The sequence below is a fragment of the Balaenoptera ricei genome, chromosome X (assembly GCF_028023285.1).
Source record: "Balaenoptera ricei isolate mBalRic1 chromosome X, mBalRic1.hap2, whole genome shotgun sequence".
NCBI classification, from domain to species: Eukaryota; Metazoa; Chordata; class Mammalia; order Artiodactyla; family Balaenopteridae; genus Balaenoptera; species Balaenoptera ricei.
This window is the reverse complement of record NC_082660.1, coordinates 14,006,279-14,026,664: the sequence shown is the minus strand read 5'-3', so window position 1 is coordinate 14,026,664 and position 20,386 is coordinate 14,006,279. Positions and strand designations below refer to the sequence as shown.

Below are 20,386 nucleotides of genomic sequence, written 5' to 3'. Positions count from 1 at the left end.
TAAAACTTCCTCACATTTAGAATAGGACTTCTGTCAATCTTTTTGACAAAGAGTGGTCAATGTCCCTATTTTTCCAGTGTTGTCCTCTGTGCCATCAATAGCATTCATGATGCAGTATTTCTTAAAAGAATCCACAAAAAGAAACTGGAACCATTAGTACTCAGCTTTGAAATTATGTAAAGCTAATTTTTTAATAAATTTATTTATTTGTTTGTTTACTTATTTATTTTTGGCTGCTTTGGGTGTTCATTGCTGTGCGCAGGCTTTCTCTAGTTGTGGTGAGCAGGGGCTACTCTTCGTTGTGGTGTGCGGGCTTCTCATTGAGGTGGCTTCTCTTGCTGCGGAGCACGGGCTCTAGGTGCGCAGGCTTCAGTAGTTGTGGCATGCGGGCTCAGCAGTTGTGGTGCACGGGCTCAGTAGTTATGGCACACGGGCTCTAGAGCGCAAGCTCAGTAGTTGGGGCGCACGGGCTTAGTTGCTCCGCGGCATGTGGGATCTTCCCGGACCAGGGCTCGAACCCGTGTCCCCTGAACTGGCAGGTGGGTTCTTAACCACTGCGCCACCAGGGAAGTCCAAAGCTAGACTATTTTTGACTCCTGCTTTCAGTTCGCTGCTAAACACTGAGGGAGCATCCAATTTACCACCTTTCTCACTATCCCCATCCCCATCTCCTACCCATTCAGTTCCTAAGAGTTAAGAGTGCTCCAATCTAGACTCTAGTATCCTTTCCCAAGCCACTAACACACAGTATGCAAGTTTTGATGCAATTTAAGATACCACCAATTGTGAAATGTCCTAAGTTTAAGTGGTGGGGGAAAGGGGAACATGTGCCTCAAAAATGAATAAAACAAATCAACAAAGTGTGGTACTAGTATAATGACAGAAATACAGATCAATGGAATAGAATGGACGGTCCAAACATAAACCCTTATATTTATGGTCAACTGATTTTGGACATGGGTTCCAAAACCATTCCATGGGAAAAGAATGATGCTAGGACAACTTTGCAACAAATGATACTAGGACAACTGGAGAGCCATATACAAAAGAATGGGAGTTGAACCCCTACCTCACACCACATACAAAAATTAACTCAAAAGGGATCAAAGATCTAAATAAAAGAACTAAAACTATAAAACTCTTAAAAGAAAACATAGGGGTAAATCTTTATGATCTTGGATTAGGCAATGGTTTCTTAAATAAGATACCAAAAACAGAAGTAACAAAAGCAAAAAGTAAATAACCTCATCAAAATTTTTGAATTTTATGCTTCAAAGGACACCATCAAGAAAGTAAAAAGACAACCCACAGAAAAAAAAATAAAAATAAAAATAAAAAGACAACCCACAGAATGGGAGAAATGTTTAGCAAGTCACTTATCTGACAGGAGACTTGTATCTAGAATATATAAAATACTGAGTTGTAAGAGTTCTTTATAAAGACAAGTGACCTAATTTAAAAACGGAGGATTTCCCTGGTGGTGCAGTGGTTAATAATCCGCCTGCCAATGCAGGGGGACATAGGTTCAAGCCCTGAGCCGGGAAGATCCCACATGCCGCAGAGCAACTAAGCCCGTGCGTCCCAACTACTGAGCCTGTGCTGTAGAGCCCATGAGCCACGACTACTGAGCCCGTGTGTCACAGCTACTGAAGCCCGTGCACCTAGAGCCTGTTCTCCACAACAAGAGAAGCCACCGCAATGAGAAGCCCGCACTTCACAACGAAGAGTAGCCCCCGCTCGTCACAACTAGAGAAAGCCCGTGCGCAGCAATGGAGACCCAACATAGCCATAAATAAATAAATAAACAAACAAACAAACAGTGGTGGTTTGAAAAAAAATAAAAATAAAAACAGGCAAAGGGCTTAAATAGACATTTTTCTAAAGAAGATATACAAATGGCCAATAAGCACCTGGTATCATCAACATCATTAGTCGTCAGTAGAATGCAAATTAAAACCACAATGAAATCCCATTTCTCATCCACTAGGATGGCTATAATCAAAAAGGCAGACAATAACAAATGTTGGCAATGATGTAGAGAAATTGAAATCCCTGTATATTGCTGGTGAGAATGTAAAATGGTACAGCACTTTGGGAAAGAGTCTGGCAGTTTCTCAAAAGACTGAACATGGCGTTACTGTGTGACCTAGCAATTCCACTCCTAGGTAATTAACCAAGAGAAATGAAAACATACATCCACACAAAAACTTGTACCAAAATGTTCATAGCAGCATTATTCATAATAGCCAAACAGGAGAAATAACCCAAATGTCCATCAACTGATGAATGGATAAATAAAATGTGGTATGTCCATACAATAGAATATTACCGGGCCATAAAAAGTACTGGTACATGCTACAACATGGACGAACATTGAAAACACTGGTGGCCTAGATATATTGGGATTGGGGGTGACTGTTAGTGGGTACAGGGTTTCTTTTTGGGGTGGTGAAAACATTCTGGAAACAGGGTGTGGAGAAAAGGGAACCCTCTCGCACTGTTGGTGGTAATGTAAAAATTGGTACAGCCACTACGGAAAACAGTATGGAGGTTCCTTAAAAAACGAAAAATAGAGTTACCATATGATCCAGCAATCCCACTCCTGGGCATATATACAGAAAAGATGAAAACTCTAATTCAAAAAGATACATGCACCCCAATGTTCATAGCAGCACTACTTACAATAGCCAATACATGAAAGCAACCTAGGTGTCCATCAAAAGAGGAATAGAGGACTTCCCTGGTGGTCCAGTAGGGTTAAGACTCCACACTCCCAATGCAGGGGGCCCAGGTTCGATCCCTGGTCAGGGAACTAGATCCCACATGCATGCTGCAACTAAGAGTTCGCATGCCACAACTAAGAAGTCTGCATGCCGCAACTAAGACCGGGCGCAGCCTAAATAAATAAATAACAAAACACTGACTCCTAGGTAAGATGAGGTATAGATCCAGATGTACAGAGCCTCCCACCAAATGAAATGGAATAAACAAAACTTTTAAAAAAAAAAGAAAGAAAGAGGAATAGATAAAGAAGATGTGGTATATATACACAATGGAATATCACTCAACCATAAAAAAGAATGAAATAATGCCATTTGCAGCAATATGGATGGACCTAGAGATAATCATACTAAGTGAAGTAAGTCAGTCAGAGAAAGACAAATATCATATGACATCACTTATACATGGAATCTAAAAAAATAATACAAATGAACTTATTTATGACATCACTTATATGTGGAATCTAAAAAAATAATACAAATGAACTTATTTACAAAACAGAAACGGATTCACAGACATAGAAAACAAACGTATGGTTACCAAAGGGGAAAGGGGATAGGGAGGGATAAATTAGGAGTTTGGAGTTAAAAGGTACACACTACTATATATAAAATAGATAGGGAATTCCCTGGCAGTCCAGTGGTTAGGACTCCACGCTCTCACTGCCAAGGGCCCAGGTTTAATCTCTGGACGGGGAACTAAGATCCCACAACCTGCCCGACACGGCCAAAAAATAAAAGATAAAATAAAATAGATAAATAACAAGGATTTACTGTATAGCACAGGTAACTATATTCAGTATCTTCTAATAATCTATAATGGAAAAAATTTGAAAAAGTATATAAATATACGTATAACTGAATCACTTTGCTGTACACCTGAAACACACCATTGCAAAGCAACTATACTTCAACAACAACAAAAAATATTCTGGAACTAGACAGTGAATAGTCTAAAAACTGAATTGTATACTTTAAATGGGTAAGTTGTATGGCATGTGAATTATATCTCAATAAAGCTGTTATTTAAAAATTGGGGAAACAAGAGAAAAAGGAGAAAACATATTGCTTTAAAACAATTGCACGAATGTTCCAAAGTTGATTATGTTGAGTATGTTAAATCCAAAAGGATGAATGTAGAAGATACAATATCATACAGAGGATTTACTAAATTAAAATAGCACAATCAGCGCAGGTGGTTTAGTTAGGATTACTAAAGTATCAAATGTTTATATGTTGGCTGATAGCCCAAAAGTAGAAAGCAACATAGTTAGAAATAAATAGAGCTGGGGGAATTACAATTACTGACCTAGCGAAGGAAACATATTAACTAGTAAAATGATAAAATTCATTACGCTCCCTGATTTGGGAAGGGTTATGAATATCTGCTATGATAAAAACCAACATGGGTATAGAAAGAGAGCTGAAATCGAGTATATTTGAGATATGCCATAGCACAGGAAACTAAGCTAGTAAAAACAGTAACAAGTGGAAGAGAGGGAAGTATAATACATACGAAAAGAGAACCTGTACATAAATCCCATCTGCTTTTATTATTCAGTACAATCTCCCATTCTAGATGTAGAAGAATAAACAGTAGGGGTTGGCAAACTTCTTCGGTAAATACTCTAGGTCCTATGGGCTATATAGTCTCTGTTACAACTACTCAGCCCTCCATTCTAGTGTGTATAGGCCACGGACAATATGTAAACATCTGAGTGTGGCTGTGTGCCATGGAAACTTTGCTTACAGAAACTGAAATTTGAATTTCATGCAATTTGCATGTGCCATGAAACTTTATTTTTATTTTTTCCCAACCCTTTAAAAATTTACAAACCCTTCTTAGCTCATAAGCCATGCAAAAAAATATAGGCAACAGGATGGATTTGGCCCATGGGCTGTGTTTGGCCATCCCCTGGCAGAAGAATGCTTTCAGTATCAGAAACACTTCAACACACTGGTAAGCAAGAAGGAGCAATCAAGTCTTACACAGCACAGTATTTACTCACCAGAAACCAAAAGGCATACTAATAAGTATGCCACATCTGGAAAATAGTGACAAAAGCCTTCCAGAATGTTTATGGGAATTAAGTGAGTTAATACACAAAAAAAGTTCTAAGAATAGTACTGGGTACCCAGCAAGCCATTCACCAACTATTTCTGATATCATCAGCAAAAACATATTCATACTGACTCCAAGAGAAAATACAAAGGTAATGATTCCATTTCTGCAGTAGTACAATGCGTATCAGAATTAGAGCAATAACTTTCAAGGCTAAAACTCCAAGCCACGGTATTTCTCGAGAGTCTAAAATTCTCAAAACTAGAGTAAACTTTATTTCAGCACTAGGAAGCTGTTATTTACATATAAGACAAATTTCTAGAAGGAAGGTGAGAGGATGACAAATGTTTGAGAGTTACCACTAAGAAATTGCCCAAAGGATTTTTTTAAAGTAAAATTCAAGATTAGGGTCAAGAGTCCATCCTTGGCTACACATGAGACCAATGCTAAAACCAGCAGAGGAAACTGACTTTCATCAAGAATCTGTTCCATTTAAGAACCTGCAAGAAATGAGTATTTGATCAACAGCTCAGAACTCATCTAGTCCACCTGACCACGTGCGACATTTGGATTTATAAGGACAAGGCACTTAGGAAGAACCATTTGTTGAAGAATGAGAGAATTATACTACTTGCCCCCCACTCAATCCTGTGTTGCACACCCTGTAGCATCAACAGAAAGAATAGAGAAGCCATTTCCTTATCACCATGAGAGGTGGCTTCAATCATCATATTCACCTGACGTGCAAAGAAAGACATAATTCACAATACAGAGCACCACTACCTGCCCTCTACAGATTAAATTGCATTTTGAGAGAGAAGAACAAATCAATACTCATTTCTATTTCACAACCTTAAACAATGGAATGCTGACAAAGCACCCTGCTAAACATTCACCCAACCACCTGTCACCAACATCACCCTCGACACAAAGGGCTATTTTTATGTAGTACACTACTGAGATAGATAATATCCCATTGCCATGGCAACAAGTTTTCCAGAAGATATGCTAGCCCATGAAGAATGCAAAAAAAACCAAGCTATTTCTTTGCATTTGAGTTTACTTTGCAGTATATGAGGAGGATTCTACGTTTTTTAACAGCCTTGGTTTGCTCAACAGGGCCTTGGTGAGTTTGAGCAATGTACAAAGAAATCCTGAGTCTGCGCGCGCGCGCGCACACGCACACACACACACACACACACACACACACACACACACACACACACACACAGCTATTTTGGGATGAGGAAGAATCCCTACAGGAATCCTATCCTTCAGGGAAAGAAAAAAGCCAAACTAACACGAGGCCATATCCCTAAACTTTATAACACACTTTCTACTCCCCTGAACTAACTCATCTCCAGTCCTAGGGTGCCGTTCCCACCATGTGCAGCCAGTCCTCACAGAAGCTCCCAGAGGCTCCACGGCTGCATGTTTCCCGGTGCTCTGAGCAAGAACAAACACTGCAACCGGTGGAAATGCCTGCCCCACTCTGATCGAAAAGCACCCACTCGCACACACCCCCATAGCCTCAAGGCCTCTGGGAGAAGTGAGAAGAAGCCCTCTCAGCCCTCCTGGAGGGCAGGACAGTAGGCCGGCCCATCGCGAGTGGACTCCCACTCTCCCCGCACCGGCTGTGCCCGTTTCTCCCGAGGATCCAGGGCTCTGGGTCCCAGCCCAGCCGGCACCCTGAGCTGGCTCTTCCTCCATCCGTCGCCCAGAACCACCTCCAGCCCCTCGGCCCACACTCTGCGCAGGAGGCCAGCCTCCGTGAGCTTCCACATGCAGGCTCCCCTGCCTCCGGCCTCCAGCACGGCAGCCAGCAGGGGACAGAGCCGGTCACTTGTCCCTCAGCTCCCACCCCACCCCCTCCTGGCCACGGGGCTGCCAATGACCCTGCTCTTCCAGACCACTGTTCCTGGAGGCGAAGCACCCTTCGCAGCCCTGACAGCAACATTCCCGCCCCTGGCCCCTCAGAACCAGGGAGGCCGAGGCCGCCGCTCTACGCCTCAGCGCTCCCGCTCTCAGTAAACCCTCTGGGCACGCCACGCCTGAGGGACCCTGATAACCCCAACTGCTGACGGCTTCCTTGGCCTCAAAGTTGAATCGGCCTGATCCCGAGACTGTCCCATGTTCTGCTTCACCCTACCACAGAAGCACCTCAGAAACGGTCCAAACCCTACTCAGACACGCGGCCACAGAATCACCGCTTCAAGCAAGAACTCCCACACCTACACACAACTGCCATGGAAGCACCAGCCTCTCCCCTGAGAGGTCATCAGGAAACCCCCCTTTCTTTCTTAGTTTGCCTCTTTAACAAAGACTGAATTCCATAACACGACACTGTAAATTAACTATATTTCAATAAAATGAATTTTTAAAACTTTTTTTTATTTAAAAATAAAAACAAAGACTGAATTCCAACCCAGATAATTCTTTAAAGGACTACCAGAAGTCACTTATCTGCGTGACTGTGGGCAAGTTACTGAACCTCTGCGCCTCTGTTTTGTTTTCTTCGAACTGAGGATGATAATAGCTAACCTCGTGGCTTGGTTGCGTGAGTTACATGACATGAGCGCTCTACAAGTTATAGGACAAGGCCAAGTACATGGTAATCAGTTAATACATGGTAGCTGCTACCATGATTGTATACATGTAGACACCATATATCTACAACCAGAGTAGATTTTGCCCCAGGGACATTTGGCAATGTCTGGAAACATTTTTGTGGTTTATTTTTTAAAGGTTGCTTCTCTTTTTTTATTTTTATTTTTTTAATATTTATTTATTTATTTGGCTGCGCCGGGTCTTAACTGCGCACATGGGATCTCCGTTGCGGCATGCGGGATCTTTTTGTTGTTCTTGTTGTGGCATGCGGGCTCTTAGCCGCGACATGTGGGACCTGGTTCCCTGACCAGGGATCGAACCCCGGCCCCCTGCACTGGGAGCGTGGAGTCTTAGCCACTGGACCACCAGGGAAGTCCCTGGAAACATTTTGGTTGTAACAACTGGGGAAGGGACAGATACTAGCATGTAGTGAGTAGAGCCCAGGGATGCTGCTAGACACCCTACAATGCATAGGGCAGCGTCACTGTAAAGAATGATCTGGCCCAAAGTGTCAATAGTGCTGAGGTGGAGAAACCCTGATCTAGAACAAAGAATAAGTTAAAAGAAGCTAAACATCCATGTGCTAATTTCACGCGCTTCACTTCCATTGCTATCTCTCAGTAACAGGACCATAAAACCACCACAGCATATGCAAAGGACAGGAGTTAAAACATTTTTAAATAATTTTAAAGAGAGCCTAAAGAAAAAACTAACTCAAAAGGCAAGCACATCAAACATCTCCAGGGGCAAAAAGCTGTTTATGTATAATCATCTGTTTTTCACAAGGCTGACCCTGAACTAAGGGAGAAACAAAGAGATCACTGTATTAAATATGTTCTTTTGAAGGCATCAGGGGCAAACATTATGCATTTAAGAAAGCCTGCTTTGAAAAAAACAAAAACAATTCTTAATTGCTGGCATTTATGGGATTTACTTCAATTAGTCAGTAAATTAACACAGGTGAAACACTTAATTACCCCCAGAAGGCTAAACAAAAATATTTTTCTGTAAACCGAGGGCAAAGTGTTACAAATGAATTAAGTCAAAGCAAACATTTACTACTAGCCTAATATTAATAGCCTCTCCTGGTCCTGAATTAAATTATGAGGATAGCTGAGTTTCTCCAGTCTGTAAAAATCACTTTTTCCTATAAGTCCATGTTCTAGCCAGCCTCTGAAGTAGAGATAATAGTGGTAAATAAAACAGGCCCAACAGCCAGCTGGCGCGTGCTCCAGAGGGGCTCTCTGGAGTGAAGTGAGATTGAGAGGGCCAGACGGAAAGGTCAAGAGCAGAGAGGGTTCAGAGCTGAAGTGCAGCAGGGACTTGAGGGTGAGGTCCTGGAGGAAGCAGCTGAGCATCCATTCACTCTGGGCTTCCTTCCCCCTTACAGGACAGACAGGGGAGGAGGGGGGAACAAGAGCCTTATGGAATCTCATTCCTGACCCAGACTTGCCAGCACTGCTGCTACCATTCTGACTTTGGAAACAATTAGCTACGTAGAACTGGAATTTCTAGACACCTCACAACTCTTCCAAGCAGGGCTTCTTAACCACTTTTGTGCTTTGGACCCCCCTTGGGCAGCCTGGATGGACCTCTTCTCAGAATAAATTTAAATGCGTAAAAGTAAACACTTAAAATACACAGGATTACTGTATAGCACAGGGAACTCTACTCAATGCTCTGTGGTGATCTAAATGGGAAGGAGATCCAAAAAAGAGGGGATATATGTATATGTATAGCTGATTCACTTTGCTGTACAGTAGAAACTAACACAATATTGTAAAGCAACTATACTCCAACAAAATTTTTTTTAAAAATATACACGACTATTGGGAATTCCCTGGCAGTCCAGTGGTTAGGACTCGGCACTCTCACTGACAGGGCCCAGGTTCGATCCCTGGTTGGGGAACTAAGATGCTGCAAGCCGAGCGGCGCGACCAAAAATAAAATTTTACACAGGATTGTAAACAAAATATATTGAACTACAGCTATCAAATATTTAAAAAACAAGTTTGTGGTGGAAATACATGTGTTTATTAACACAATGATAAGATCAGCCAGTGTCTACAGCAGGGGTCCCCAACCCCCGGGTTCCTATTAGGAACCAGGCCGCACAGCAGGTGAGTGGCCAGCAAGCAAGCGAAGCTTCATCTGCCGCTCCCCGTCACTTGCACTACTGCCTGAACCATCCCCTCCCACCCCCGGAAAACTGTCTTCCACAAAACCAGTCCCTGATGCCAAAAAGGTTGGGGATCGCTGGTCTAAACCACTGTAAATTATCACTGAAATACCTGCAACAATTATAATATGATTTTAAAAATTCTATTTCTATAAGTGATCAAGTCACAGGAATTGCTAATGCTACTGTGGTTTGTTGCCTACAATGCATAATAGAAGGAAATGCTCAATATCAGTTAGGGGCCAGTAAAAAGAAAGCTGTTATTTTTTCCCCGCATCTAAATTCAAAGACCCCTGAGAGCCAGACCCAGGTTAAGAAGGCCCGCTTTACTCTGTGCAGGAGTGAGCACGCACAGCATTCACATCTGCTTTTCCACTTTTTTTCCCGCCTCCTACTAGTTAAGAGGAAAAACAAACTGTCTAAAGACTAAAATTGAAAATAATGCCTAAGAAGATATTTGCCAGTCCTACTTGGCATAAGAAAATGAATTATGCATGAAAATTGTTTTTTAAAGATAAAGAAATTTGACATGAGTGGCTGAGCAAAAACATATCTATTCTGACCCCCCAAACCTAACCAGAATAATTTTCTGCTTCAGAAAACTCTGGAAGGCAAGTGTGGTAGAAAGATCCTAAGGTGACCCCCCTTCCAAAAATTCTCACTTCCTGGTATCTGTGCTTTTTTATAATCCTCTCCCCTTGAGTGCAGGCAGAACATGTGACTTGCTTCGAATCAATAGAATATGGCAAGGTGATGGGATGTCGCTCATCTAAGGCGACTGGAGAAAGTGAATCTCCTGCTGGCCTTAAAGAAGCAAACAGTCATGTTGTGAACTGCCTATGGAGAGGACCATGTGGCAGGGAACTGCGGAGGGCCTCTAGGAGCTGAGGGCTCCAGTCCTAAAATCACAAGACACTGAATTCTACCAACAACCATGTGAGCTTAGAAGAGGTCCCCAGATGCAAAAAGGAGTGCCACCTGGCCAATGCCTTGATTTCAGCCTTGTGAAACCCTGAGCTGAAGACCCAGTTAAGCCATAGAAACAATTAGTAACAAATATGTGTTGTATTAAGCTGTAATTTACATTTCTGGAAATTCATTCCAGAGCAATAAATAACTAGTGCAGTAACCAAAAGATGGGGTGACCTACCATCCAAGTTTGCCTAGGACTGTCTTGGTTTGAAAACGGGAAGTCCCATGCCCTAAGAAACAACTCAGTTCTGAGCAACCCAGGTTGGTTGGTTGCTGCTATGGTCTGAATATGTATGTCCTCCCAAAATTCCTATGTTGAAATCCTAATGCTCAGTGTGACAGTATTAGAAAGTGGGGCCTTTGGGAAGCGCTTAGGCCATGAGGGTAGAGCCCTCATGAATGGGATTAGTGCCTTATAAAAGAGGCTCCAGAGAGATCCCTAGCCTTTCCCACCATGTGAGGACACAGTGAGAAGTCACGGGCTATGAACCGAGAAGGGAACCCTCACCAGAAGGCAACCACGCTGGCGCCTTAGTCTTGGACTTCCAGCCTCAAAAACTGTCAGAAATAATTGTCTGTTGTCTATGAGCCACCCAGTCTGTAGTATTTTGTTATAGCAGCCGGAATGGACTAAGACAGTTGCCCACTAATAGACGTGTACTGAAGAAAAGAATAATATAAATACAAAATACTAGACACTTTGCCTATAGGAAACAAACAGAAAGTTTGAAAAAACCTGGAAAGGAACCAAACCCTCTTTTAAAAGTTACCAATAATTAGCAAAACAACTCAAGGGAATTCCCTGGCTGTCCAGTGGTTAGGACTCCACGCTTCCACTGCCGGGGAAGAGGGGGGGGTGTCAATCCCCAATTGGGAACTAAGATCTTGTAAGCCGTGTGGCACAGCCTTTAAAAAAAAAAAAACCTCAAGATTTCCTCAAAACCAATTTTGTACACCCTTAAAGTAGAGCATTCCCCAGTTATGTGTGGGAAACTAGGACAATGTTCAAATCCATCTTGTATTTCTAGTCTTCACTTTGTTTTTCAATCTCCCTATTGGTTTCCCCAGCTGATTTATTTTAAATCAGTACTCAAACATCATTACCTTAAAGACTGGCAACGGCTCAATGATATGAATCCATCATTCACTCTTGCCATTTAACCATAGGCCACAGGTATTAAACCCATGCATGTTCCCATCCCCTCTGACCACCCCCAGGTTCCCTCCTTAAAGATAAACCCTATGGAATCATATGATGTCTGAGACTTGCTTCAGGATAAAAGAGGGGGCAAGGAACAAGGTAGGAATGCAGATGGAATGGAATTGACCGAGTATTGATGGTTGTTGAGCAGGGGTGGCAAGTGCAGAGTTTAATGTATTAGTCTATCTGTTTGCTTGTTTCCATTTTTTAAAAAACTAGAAAAAAGCAAGCCTATGAAAGCCTAATCAATTAACTCAAAGGTCCTGTAACACTATCAAGAATATCAGTGTGCTTTCTCTATCTATGAAGGCATTTTGAATGTTTGTACATGTTTAGAACAGTTCCCTAGTCATGTGACATTCTATATATTAAAAAAAAAAAAGTCACCTACTTTCCATAAGCATAAAGGTCTCTACAGCACCATAAAACAATGAGTCATTGGGACTTCCCTGGTGGCGCAGTGGTTAAGAATCTGCCTGCCAATGCAGGGAACACGGGTTCGAGCCCTGATCCGGGAAGATCCCACATGCCGTGGAGCAACTAAGCCCGTGTGCCACAACTACTGAGCCTACGCTCTAGAGCCTGAGAGCCACAACTACTGAAGCCCACGTGCTGCAACTACTGAAGCCCGTGTGCCTAGAGCCCGTGCTCCGCAACAAAGAGAGGCCACCGCAATGAGAAGCCCGCGCACCGCAACGAAGAGTAGCCCCCGCTCGCCGCAACTAGAGAAAGCCCGCACGCAGCAATGAAGACCCAACGCAGCCAAAAAAAAATAAAAATAAAAATAAATAAGTTTATAAATAAATAATGAGTCATTGTAAGAGTAGGTAACGAAGATTTTTTAAAAAGAAACATAAATGAACTACAGCTACATGTGTCAACAAGGACGAACCTCAAAAACAAAACAATGAGAGGAAAAGCAAGTTGCGGAAGGTTACAGAGTACTATACTCCTCCTTCTGAGCTGAAAAGCCATACAAAACAATTTATCATTTTAGTGACACATGTGTATATATATACATGTATGTACACACTATATATATACACACACATATAGCTATAATAAAAGTACAAAAAAATTTCAAATCATGCACACCAAATTCAGGACAGTAGTAACCTCTGGGGTGAGCAGGAAGGGGAATGGGACCAGAGAGGGGGTCACAGGAAATTTTCACACTAACTGGGCTGTTTTACTTCTTATGCTGAGTAGTGGGTACACAGTTATTGTTGGGTAGTCCCTCTAGTTTTACACACCTGAAATTTTTTTTATAACAGTTAACAAGGTACTATTATGCAAATGTCCTCCTTTTAACCAGACAATGGTATGGCTCTGGAACTTCCTTTATCTGCTGGCATTCATTCTGTTTTACAAAAAAAAACACCCTTTATCTCAAACAGCACATATTCCAAGTTACCGTTTTAGCATGCTGGCCTCTATCTCCCTAAAGCATATGCTACAAAGGGATATGATATAAAGATGTAAAAACAGAAAACTGTTTCATTTGCATTTAAAAAAATAGTTCTGGCTAATAATCCAGCAACTGGAAAAAGTTCACAAGAATTTTGTCTTTTGCCAATAGTTGTTTTTAATGATTAAACAGTTGCTTCAAAGAATTACAAGAAAACCTTTAAATATGACTTCTTCCCAAAGGTGAGTCCGTGTGCAGGAATTTTTAAAATATCCTCTACTTCTGGTAGCTTTGTTTTACTTCTTTTCCTCAATCAAAGCCACTCAAACAATCAGACATTACTTACTGGCTTTTTTCCCATTCAATGATTTCCCCTGACAATACGAAATCAACAGTGATTTATAACTATTTCCCTTAAAGTCTAAGAGTTAACTGTCAAGTCAGCGAAAGACAAATAATGTATGTATGATCTCACTTTTATATGGAATCTAAAAACAAACAAACCAACAAAAAAATGGAACTCGTAGATACAGAGAACAGATTGGTAGTTGCCAGAGGTGGGGGTGAGTGAAATGGGTGAAGGTGGTCAAAAGGCACAAACTTCCAGTTATGGGACTTCCCTGGTGGTCCAGTGGGTAAGACTCCGCCCTCCCAATGCAGGGGGCCCGGGTTCGATCCCTGGTCGGAGAACTAGATCCCACATGCATGCCGCAAATAAGAAGTCCACATGCCACAGCTGAAGATGCCACATGCTGCAACAAAGGATCCTGCATGCTGCAATGAAGATCCCGCATGCCGAAACTAAGACTTGGCACAGCCAAAATAAATAAATATTTTTTTTAAAAAAACTTCCAGTTATAAAATAAGTAAGTCCTGGGGATGTCATGTACAGCATGGTGACTAAAATTGATAATACTGTATTATGCATTTGAAAGATGTTGAAAGTAAATCATAAAAGTTCTCATCACAAGAATGAAATTTTTGTAACTATGTTTGCTGGTAGATATCAGCTAGACTTACTGTGATGATCATTTCGCAACACAAACAAATAGTGAATCATTATGTTATATACCTGAAACTAATACATCATAAGTCAATTATATCTCAATAAAAAATATCTGAAAACAGTTAACCATATAAAAATGAAAACTAGGGCTTCCCTGGTGGCGCAGTGATTGAGAGTCTGCCTGCCGATGCAGGGGACACGGGTTCGAGCCCTGGTCTGGGAAGATCCCACATGCCGCGGAGCGACTAGGCCCGTGAGCCACAATTGCTGAGCCTGCGCGTCTGGAGCCTGTGCTCCGCAACAAGAGAGGCCGCGACAGTGAAGAGGCCCGCGCACCGCGATGAAGAGTGGCCCCCGCTTGCCGCAACTAGAGAAAGCCCTCGCACAGAAACGAAGACCCAACACAGCCATAAATAAATAAATAAATAAATAAATAATTTTTTTTAAAAAAATGAAAACTAATTATAATGACTACTTGAAATATGCACAGCATTCTCAAAGACTAAGACACCATCCTGAAAGACAGATATTATAAAGGAGTCTATATAGTTTGCTAATTCACTACATCAAGCAGAAAACTTGCCAGTTTAAGGTAGATACTTTTGTTCTAGCTGTTATATTTTCTTACTCAAACCCTAAAAAATAAAAACATTTGCACTGCGGGACTTCCTTGGCAGTCCAGTGGTTAGGACTCAGCGCCTTCACTGCCAAGGGCCCGGGTTCGATCCCTGGTCAGGGAACTAAGATCCCACAAGCCCCGTGGCAAGCAAGCAAGAAATAAATAAATAAATAAAACATTTGCTTTGGAATGTAAGCTCTGTGAGGACAGGGATTTATGTTTGATTCACAGCTGTAACCTCAGCATCTAGAACAGTGCCTGATGCACAAAAGAAACTCAAATACCTCAAATACACATCCAACCCAAGTCTATGCATTCTAGTAAAATGCTGGCCTTTCAATACCAATGAAATACTTCACAACCTGGGAGACCAATCACTCTAACATTTGTAGCTCTTTGTCTTGAAGTATTAAACAAAAACTATTTACCTGTTTCTCAGACATCCATATTTACTTTTTCTAATTTAAGTGTTTTACTCTAACATTTTTCTACCTAAAACACGACTTCCCTGGTGGCACAGTAGCTGGGAATCCGCCTGCCAATGCAGGGGACACGGGTTTGAGCCCTGGTGCGGGAAGATCCCCGCGCGCAACAACGAAGACCCAACACAGCCATACATACATACATACATACATAAATAAAATTTATTAAAAAATAATAAAATAAAATACATCAATACCTCTCTATAAAGAGACCAAAAGGCCTTTCAAAATAAGCTATTATGATGCACTAAAATATAATCCAAGACAGAAAATAGGCATATGGAAAGATCCTAAACATCATATGTCTCTAGGGAATTGCAAATTACATCAACGAGATACCACTACATACCTATGAGAATGGTGAAGATCTAGAACACTGACAACACCACATGTTGATGAGGATATAGAGCAAGAGGACCTCTCATTCATTCCTGGGGGGATTGCAAATGGTACAGCCACTCTGGAAGACAGTTTGGCAGTTTCTTACAAAACTAAACTCACTCCTACCATATGATCCAACAATCACACTTACTGGTATCTACCCAGAGGGGTTGAAAACTTAAATGCACACAGATGCTTACAGCAACTGTATCCATAACTGCCAAAACTTGAAAGCAACCAAAATGTCCTCCAATATGTGAATGGATAAACTGTGGTACATCCAGACAATGGAATATTATTCAGCACTAACAAGAAATAAGCCATCAAGCTATGAAAAGACATGGAGGAATCTTAAGTGCATATTACTAAATGAAAGAAGCCAACCTGAAAAGATTACATACTGTGTGATTCCAACTATACGACATTTTGGAAAAAGGCAAAACTCTGGAAACAGTAAAAAAGATCAGTGGTTGCCAGGGTTTGGGAGTAAGAACAAGGGATGAATAAGTAGGGCACAGAGGATTTTTAGGGCAGTCAAACTACTCTGTATGATACTACAACGGTGGATACACGTCATTATACATTTGTCCAAAACCAAAGAATGTACATCACCAAGAATGAACCATAATGTAAACTATGGACTCTGGGTGATTACGATATACCAATGCAGGTTCATCAGTTGTAAAAGATGTACCCCTCTGATGGGGTGTTGATAATGGGGGAGGCTGGGCATGTGTGGGGCAGGGTGTATATGGGAACTCTGTGTACCTTCCCCTCAATTTTGCTGTGAACCTAAAACTGCTCTGAAAAGATAAAGTCTATTAAAAAATATGTATGTATTTCAACTGAAAACAAAATCCCTAAGATAACTCACTTCCATAACAAAGTAACAGGTATAGTGGTTTATTTTTATTCCAAGGAGGAGACAAAGTTAAGTATTTTTATAGAACATTTGCTTCAGGTAAGATTTTCAACCTTCCTGGAACATTATGGTAATCTTAACTGTATGCTTATTAAAAAGAAAAAAAAATCTGTTACCATAGAAACTACCAGGTCTAATTAGTGCCTCCATGACTTGGGCAGTTATACCTGTTGGGTCACTTAATTAAACTTACAGGTTCCTGTTTAACAGAGAAAGGCTAAAAACATCTACATCTGTTTAAAGAAAGGCTAAAACACTCATGGGGTAGTGCAAATCAGGATAAATGGAGTGCACGTGTGTGTACCCACACCCAGACACACCACACCACACACCACCAAAGTGGTCGGTAAAAATTAGGTGGCTGCCGGCTGCTGGCTTTGTTTGACTCTCTTCTGATTACATTTCTCTGTCCAGGATGCATTTGATGTTCATGTTCACCTGTACGAAGAATATTGGGCTACTGCATTGTGTTAAGTTAATGGGGAAGGATATATTTTGTTTTGCTGGGCTGAATAAGGGAGCTTTAAAGCTCTGAGAGATTTACTACAAGCAATATTCTAGGGATGTCTCCTTTTGCCAGCATCTTTTGCAAACAGGTTTCGACTAGATATCAAGAATATAATCTCAGCCATACAATGGCACTGTGCCTTGAGTTCTTTTTAAATCTTAAACACCTCAAGGGAGCATGAGTTCTAACACCAGGAAAGCCCCCTTCCCAAGTCCTTAGGAGAAGTCAACCAACATAATTCATATTTAATATGCCCACCATCTCTTATCACACTCCATGTATTACTGACAACAAAATAAGCCTTAACAGGTGTCCAGCTGTCACTTACTTGCTCTGTGGCCTCAGTCACTTACTCCTCTTTCAGTTGAGAAACAGCAACAGCATTTAATAAATTTATTATGCTTGGGAGTATTCTGAGGGCCTCATGTAATAGCTATGGTTTGTGTTTTAAAATATTGACTTTTCCTCTACCTGGTCGAGCTTAACTGCTCAACAGCAGAGGCTGAACTGTCTCCATAGCAAGGACTTCTTAAGGGACAAACAGCCATGTTAAGGTCTGTGAATACTAATTATATTTTCAGAAATCTTGAATTCTGAAAAGTGAGAGATTACAGGGTGGCTAAAGTTATGCACACAAACAGACAGAGTGTATGCATGCCCCAGAAGTATAAAATGCAGTCTTAAGTGATTAAAAGAAAAAAAGTCTACACACACAATGATATTATAAGTGAACCATAAAACCCTCAATACTCCTTTGGAACTGGATTTTAAAATACCACTCCCCACTTGAAATATACAACTGATGTTAACTTTCATACTGACTCCAGCTTTTAAGAAAAGGTTCATTTCACATTTGGGGCCTGATATTAAGAATCACCAGGCTTCCCTGGTAGTTCAGTAGTTAAGAATCCGCCTGCCAATGCAGGGGACACGGGTTCGAGCCCTGGTCCGGGAAGATCTCACATGCCGCGGAGCAACTAAGCCCGCGCGCCACAACTACTGAGCCTGCGCTTTAGAGCCCGTGAGCCACAACTACTAAGCCCAGGCTCCACAACTACTGAAGCCCGAGTGCCTAGACCCCGTGCTCTGCAACAAAGAGTAGCCCCCGCTCGCCGCAACTAGAGAAAGCCCGCGTGCAGCAACGAAGACCCAACGCAGCCAAAAATAAATTTTCTTTTAATAGTCATTAATTCTAAAAAAAAAAAAAAAAAAGGATCTTATCACCATGAAGTGCTAGTAACAGCAAAAGACAGACAAAGTGCCCACCAAGTAGTCCTTCTCCAGGCTCCAAGGAAAGCACAAAACAAAAACAGCATCTACTGCGCACCATCCGCCTCCTTCTTTTTCAGGTGTGGAGCAGCCAAAAGGATGTAGCTATGACACAATTACTTTGCAATTCTATTTCAAGTCCAAATAATGATAAGATGGGAAACTACAACTGTCCCCCACGGTGGACGTCTGGGGTCCACCTCTAGCCCTAAATAGGGAGCTTGGCTCTGCCTTGACAGACGTCCTCTCGCAGCCCTGTGTCCCTGTTCTGCAATTTGTCATTAGGCTTTCCAGTTTAACGCTAATATGCAGAAATATGTTAGTAGGCAAATATATATAGTAGATACATATATATTACAAGTAGTATATAAAGCGGACAACATTCAGTGGTGGGGCCCCGGCCCTACAGACACACACACACACCCTTCAAGTTCCAATCCTGCAAGCGCCCACCCACCCAGGAGAGGGAAGGGCAGGAGCCTCGAGTAGAGGTTAAACCAGACACCAGCCAAAACAAACACCACTTCCAGAACAAGGCAAACTTTGGGTCTGGGCGGCTGCAGAGCCCCAGAAACGGCCGGGGAGGGGAGGGAGTGTCCGTCCGTCTCAGGGGAGGAAGATGAGGAGCGCACCCAGCACTGCTGAGCTGCGGAGGAGGCTGGTGTCCCCTGGGGGACAAGGGCGTCGCCGCCATTCCCGGCTGCGAAGCCCCTCTCCGCGACCTGGCCAAGGCCTCCGGGTGCCTGTCGGCAGCCCTGTCGCCCCACCCCGCCCCCTTGTCCCCGTAGAAATGGTCCCCACAGACCCACAGGGGCAGGGGCGCGGGGACCTACCTGGTGCAGCGTCTCGGCGGGCAGCTGCGACGCCCGGAACAGGTCGGCCACGGGGCCCGAGGCTGCGGTGGCCGCGCCGGGGGCGGCCCTGGCGGCCTCAGGGGGCCCGGACCCGGGGCCCCCGCCTGCGGCGCCGGCGCAGCGCGCGAAGAGCTCAGAGTAGCACTGCTGCTCGCCCTCACTCAGCAGCAGCGGCGGTCCAGAGCCGCAGCCCCCGCCTGCTGCCGCCTCCATGGAGCCTGAAAGGGGGCCCAGCGGAGCACCGTCCCCGGTTGAGGCGCCGCCGCCTTCACCACAGCCTCCCCCGCTTCAGCCTCGGCCTTGGCCGCCGCCGCCCCCACGCCCCGCAGCTGCCGCGCGGCCGCTTCCTCCCGGCGCGCGCCGGCCCCGCCCCCGGACTTGAATGTTGTGCCTCCGCCGCGCGGCACATGGAGACAGGCGCGGCGCGGCCCAATCACGGCCTGGGATCGCACCCCGGCCCCGCCCCGCCCCGCCCCGTGCGCGCCGGGCCAGGTAAGTAACTCCGCGCGCCGCCCGCCTTACGGATGGCCACCTGCTCAGTCCGCGCTGCGGAGTCTAGAGGGTAGGAGCCAGCGCTGTTCCGCGTCCACCCTGCGCGAGAGGGGCATCTTTGGCCCTTCTCCCTGGCCGGGAAGGGGAACATCTAGACCCACCTGGAGAATGGCGCTTTTCATGGGGCGGGAAAGGCTGTGGTGTTTTCTCCCTAGGACGCTGGAGCAAGTGTAGTACCCACGACACGCCGTGCCTTTCCCAGAAAGGGACGAGGCATGGGAAATTAGGCTTCGCTTTTTCCATGACAGTACCACTTATGTCCTGAAAAGCTGGAGGGCAGAGATCTCCATACGAACCAGGGTCCCATTGACTCCTATAGTGTTCTAGGTGGCGACGGGGTTAGGCCACTTTCTCAGGCAAGGCTCAAACCTGGAGTTGAGCCTTAAAAAGGAATAACATCGGTTAGTGTTAAATACTAGAGTAATAGGAGTGAAAAGGGCCCTGGGAAGAATTGCATGTGTATATGCATTAAGCCTGGCTGGGAAACACTAACCCAAGCGAAAAAAATCAGTCCAGGGTTAAACACTAAACACTAGATAGATAGATGGATAGATAGATAGATGGATAGATAGAGAGAGAGATAT

General features: G+C 43.4%; 1 protein-coding gene across 7 annotated transcripts in view; it reads right to left on the bottom strand.

Moving 5' to 3' along the window:
- Positions 1-19,594, bottom strand: part of REPS2 (RALBP1 associated Eps domain containing 2) — a 222,132-nt gene extending 202,538 nt beyond the window's left edge. For all 7 annotated transcript variants that reach the window (XM_059910736.1, XM_059910741.1, XM_059910738.1 and 4 more), the window contains exon 1: positions 19,230-19,594. In XM_059910736.1, the coding sequence (XP_059766719.1) occupies positions 19,230-19,463 (234 nt within the window). In that variant the 5' untranslated portion in view covers positions 19,464-19,594. The remainder of the gene's footprint in view (positions 1-19,229) is intronic.
- Between the last annotated feature and the right edge of the window lie 792 nt (positions 19,595-20,386).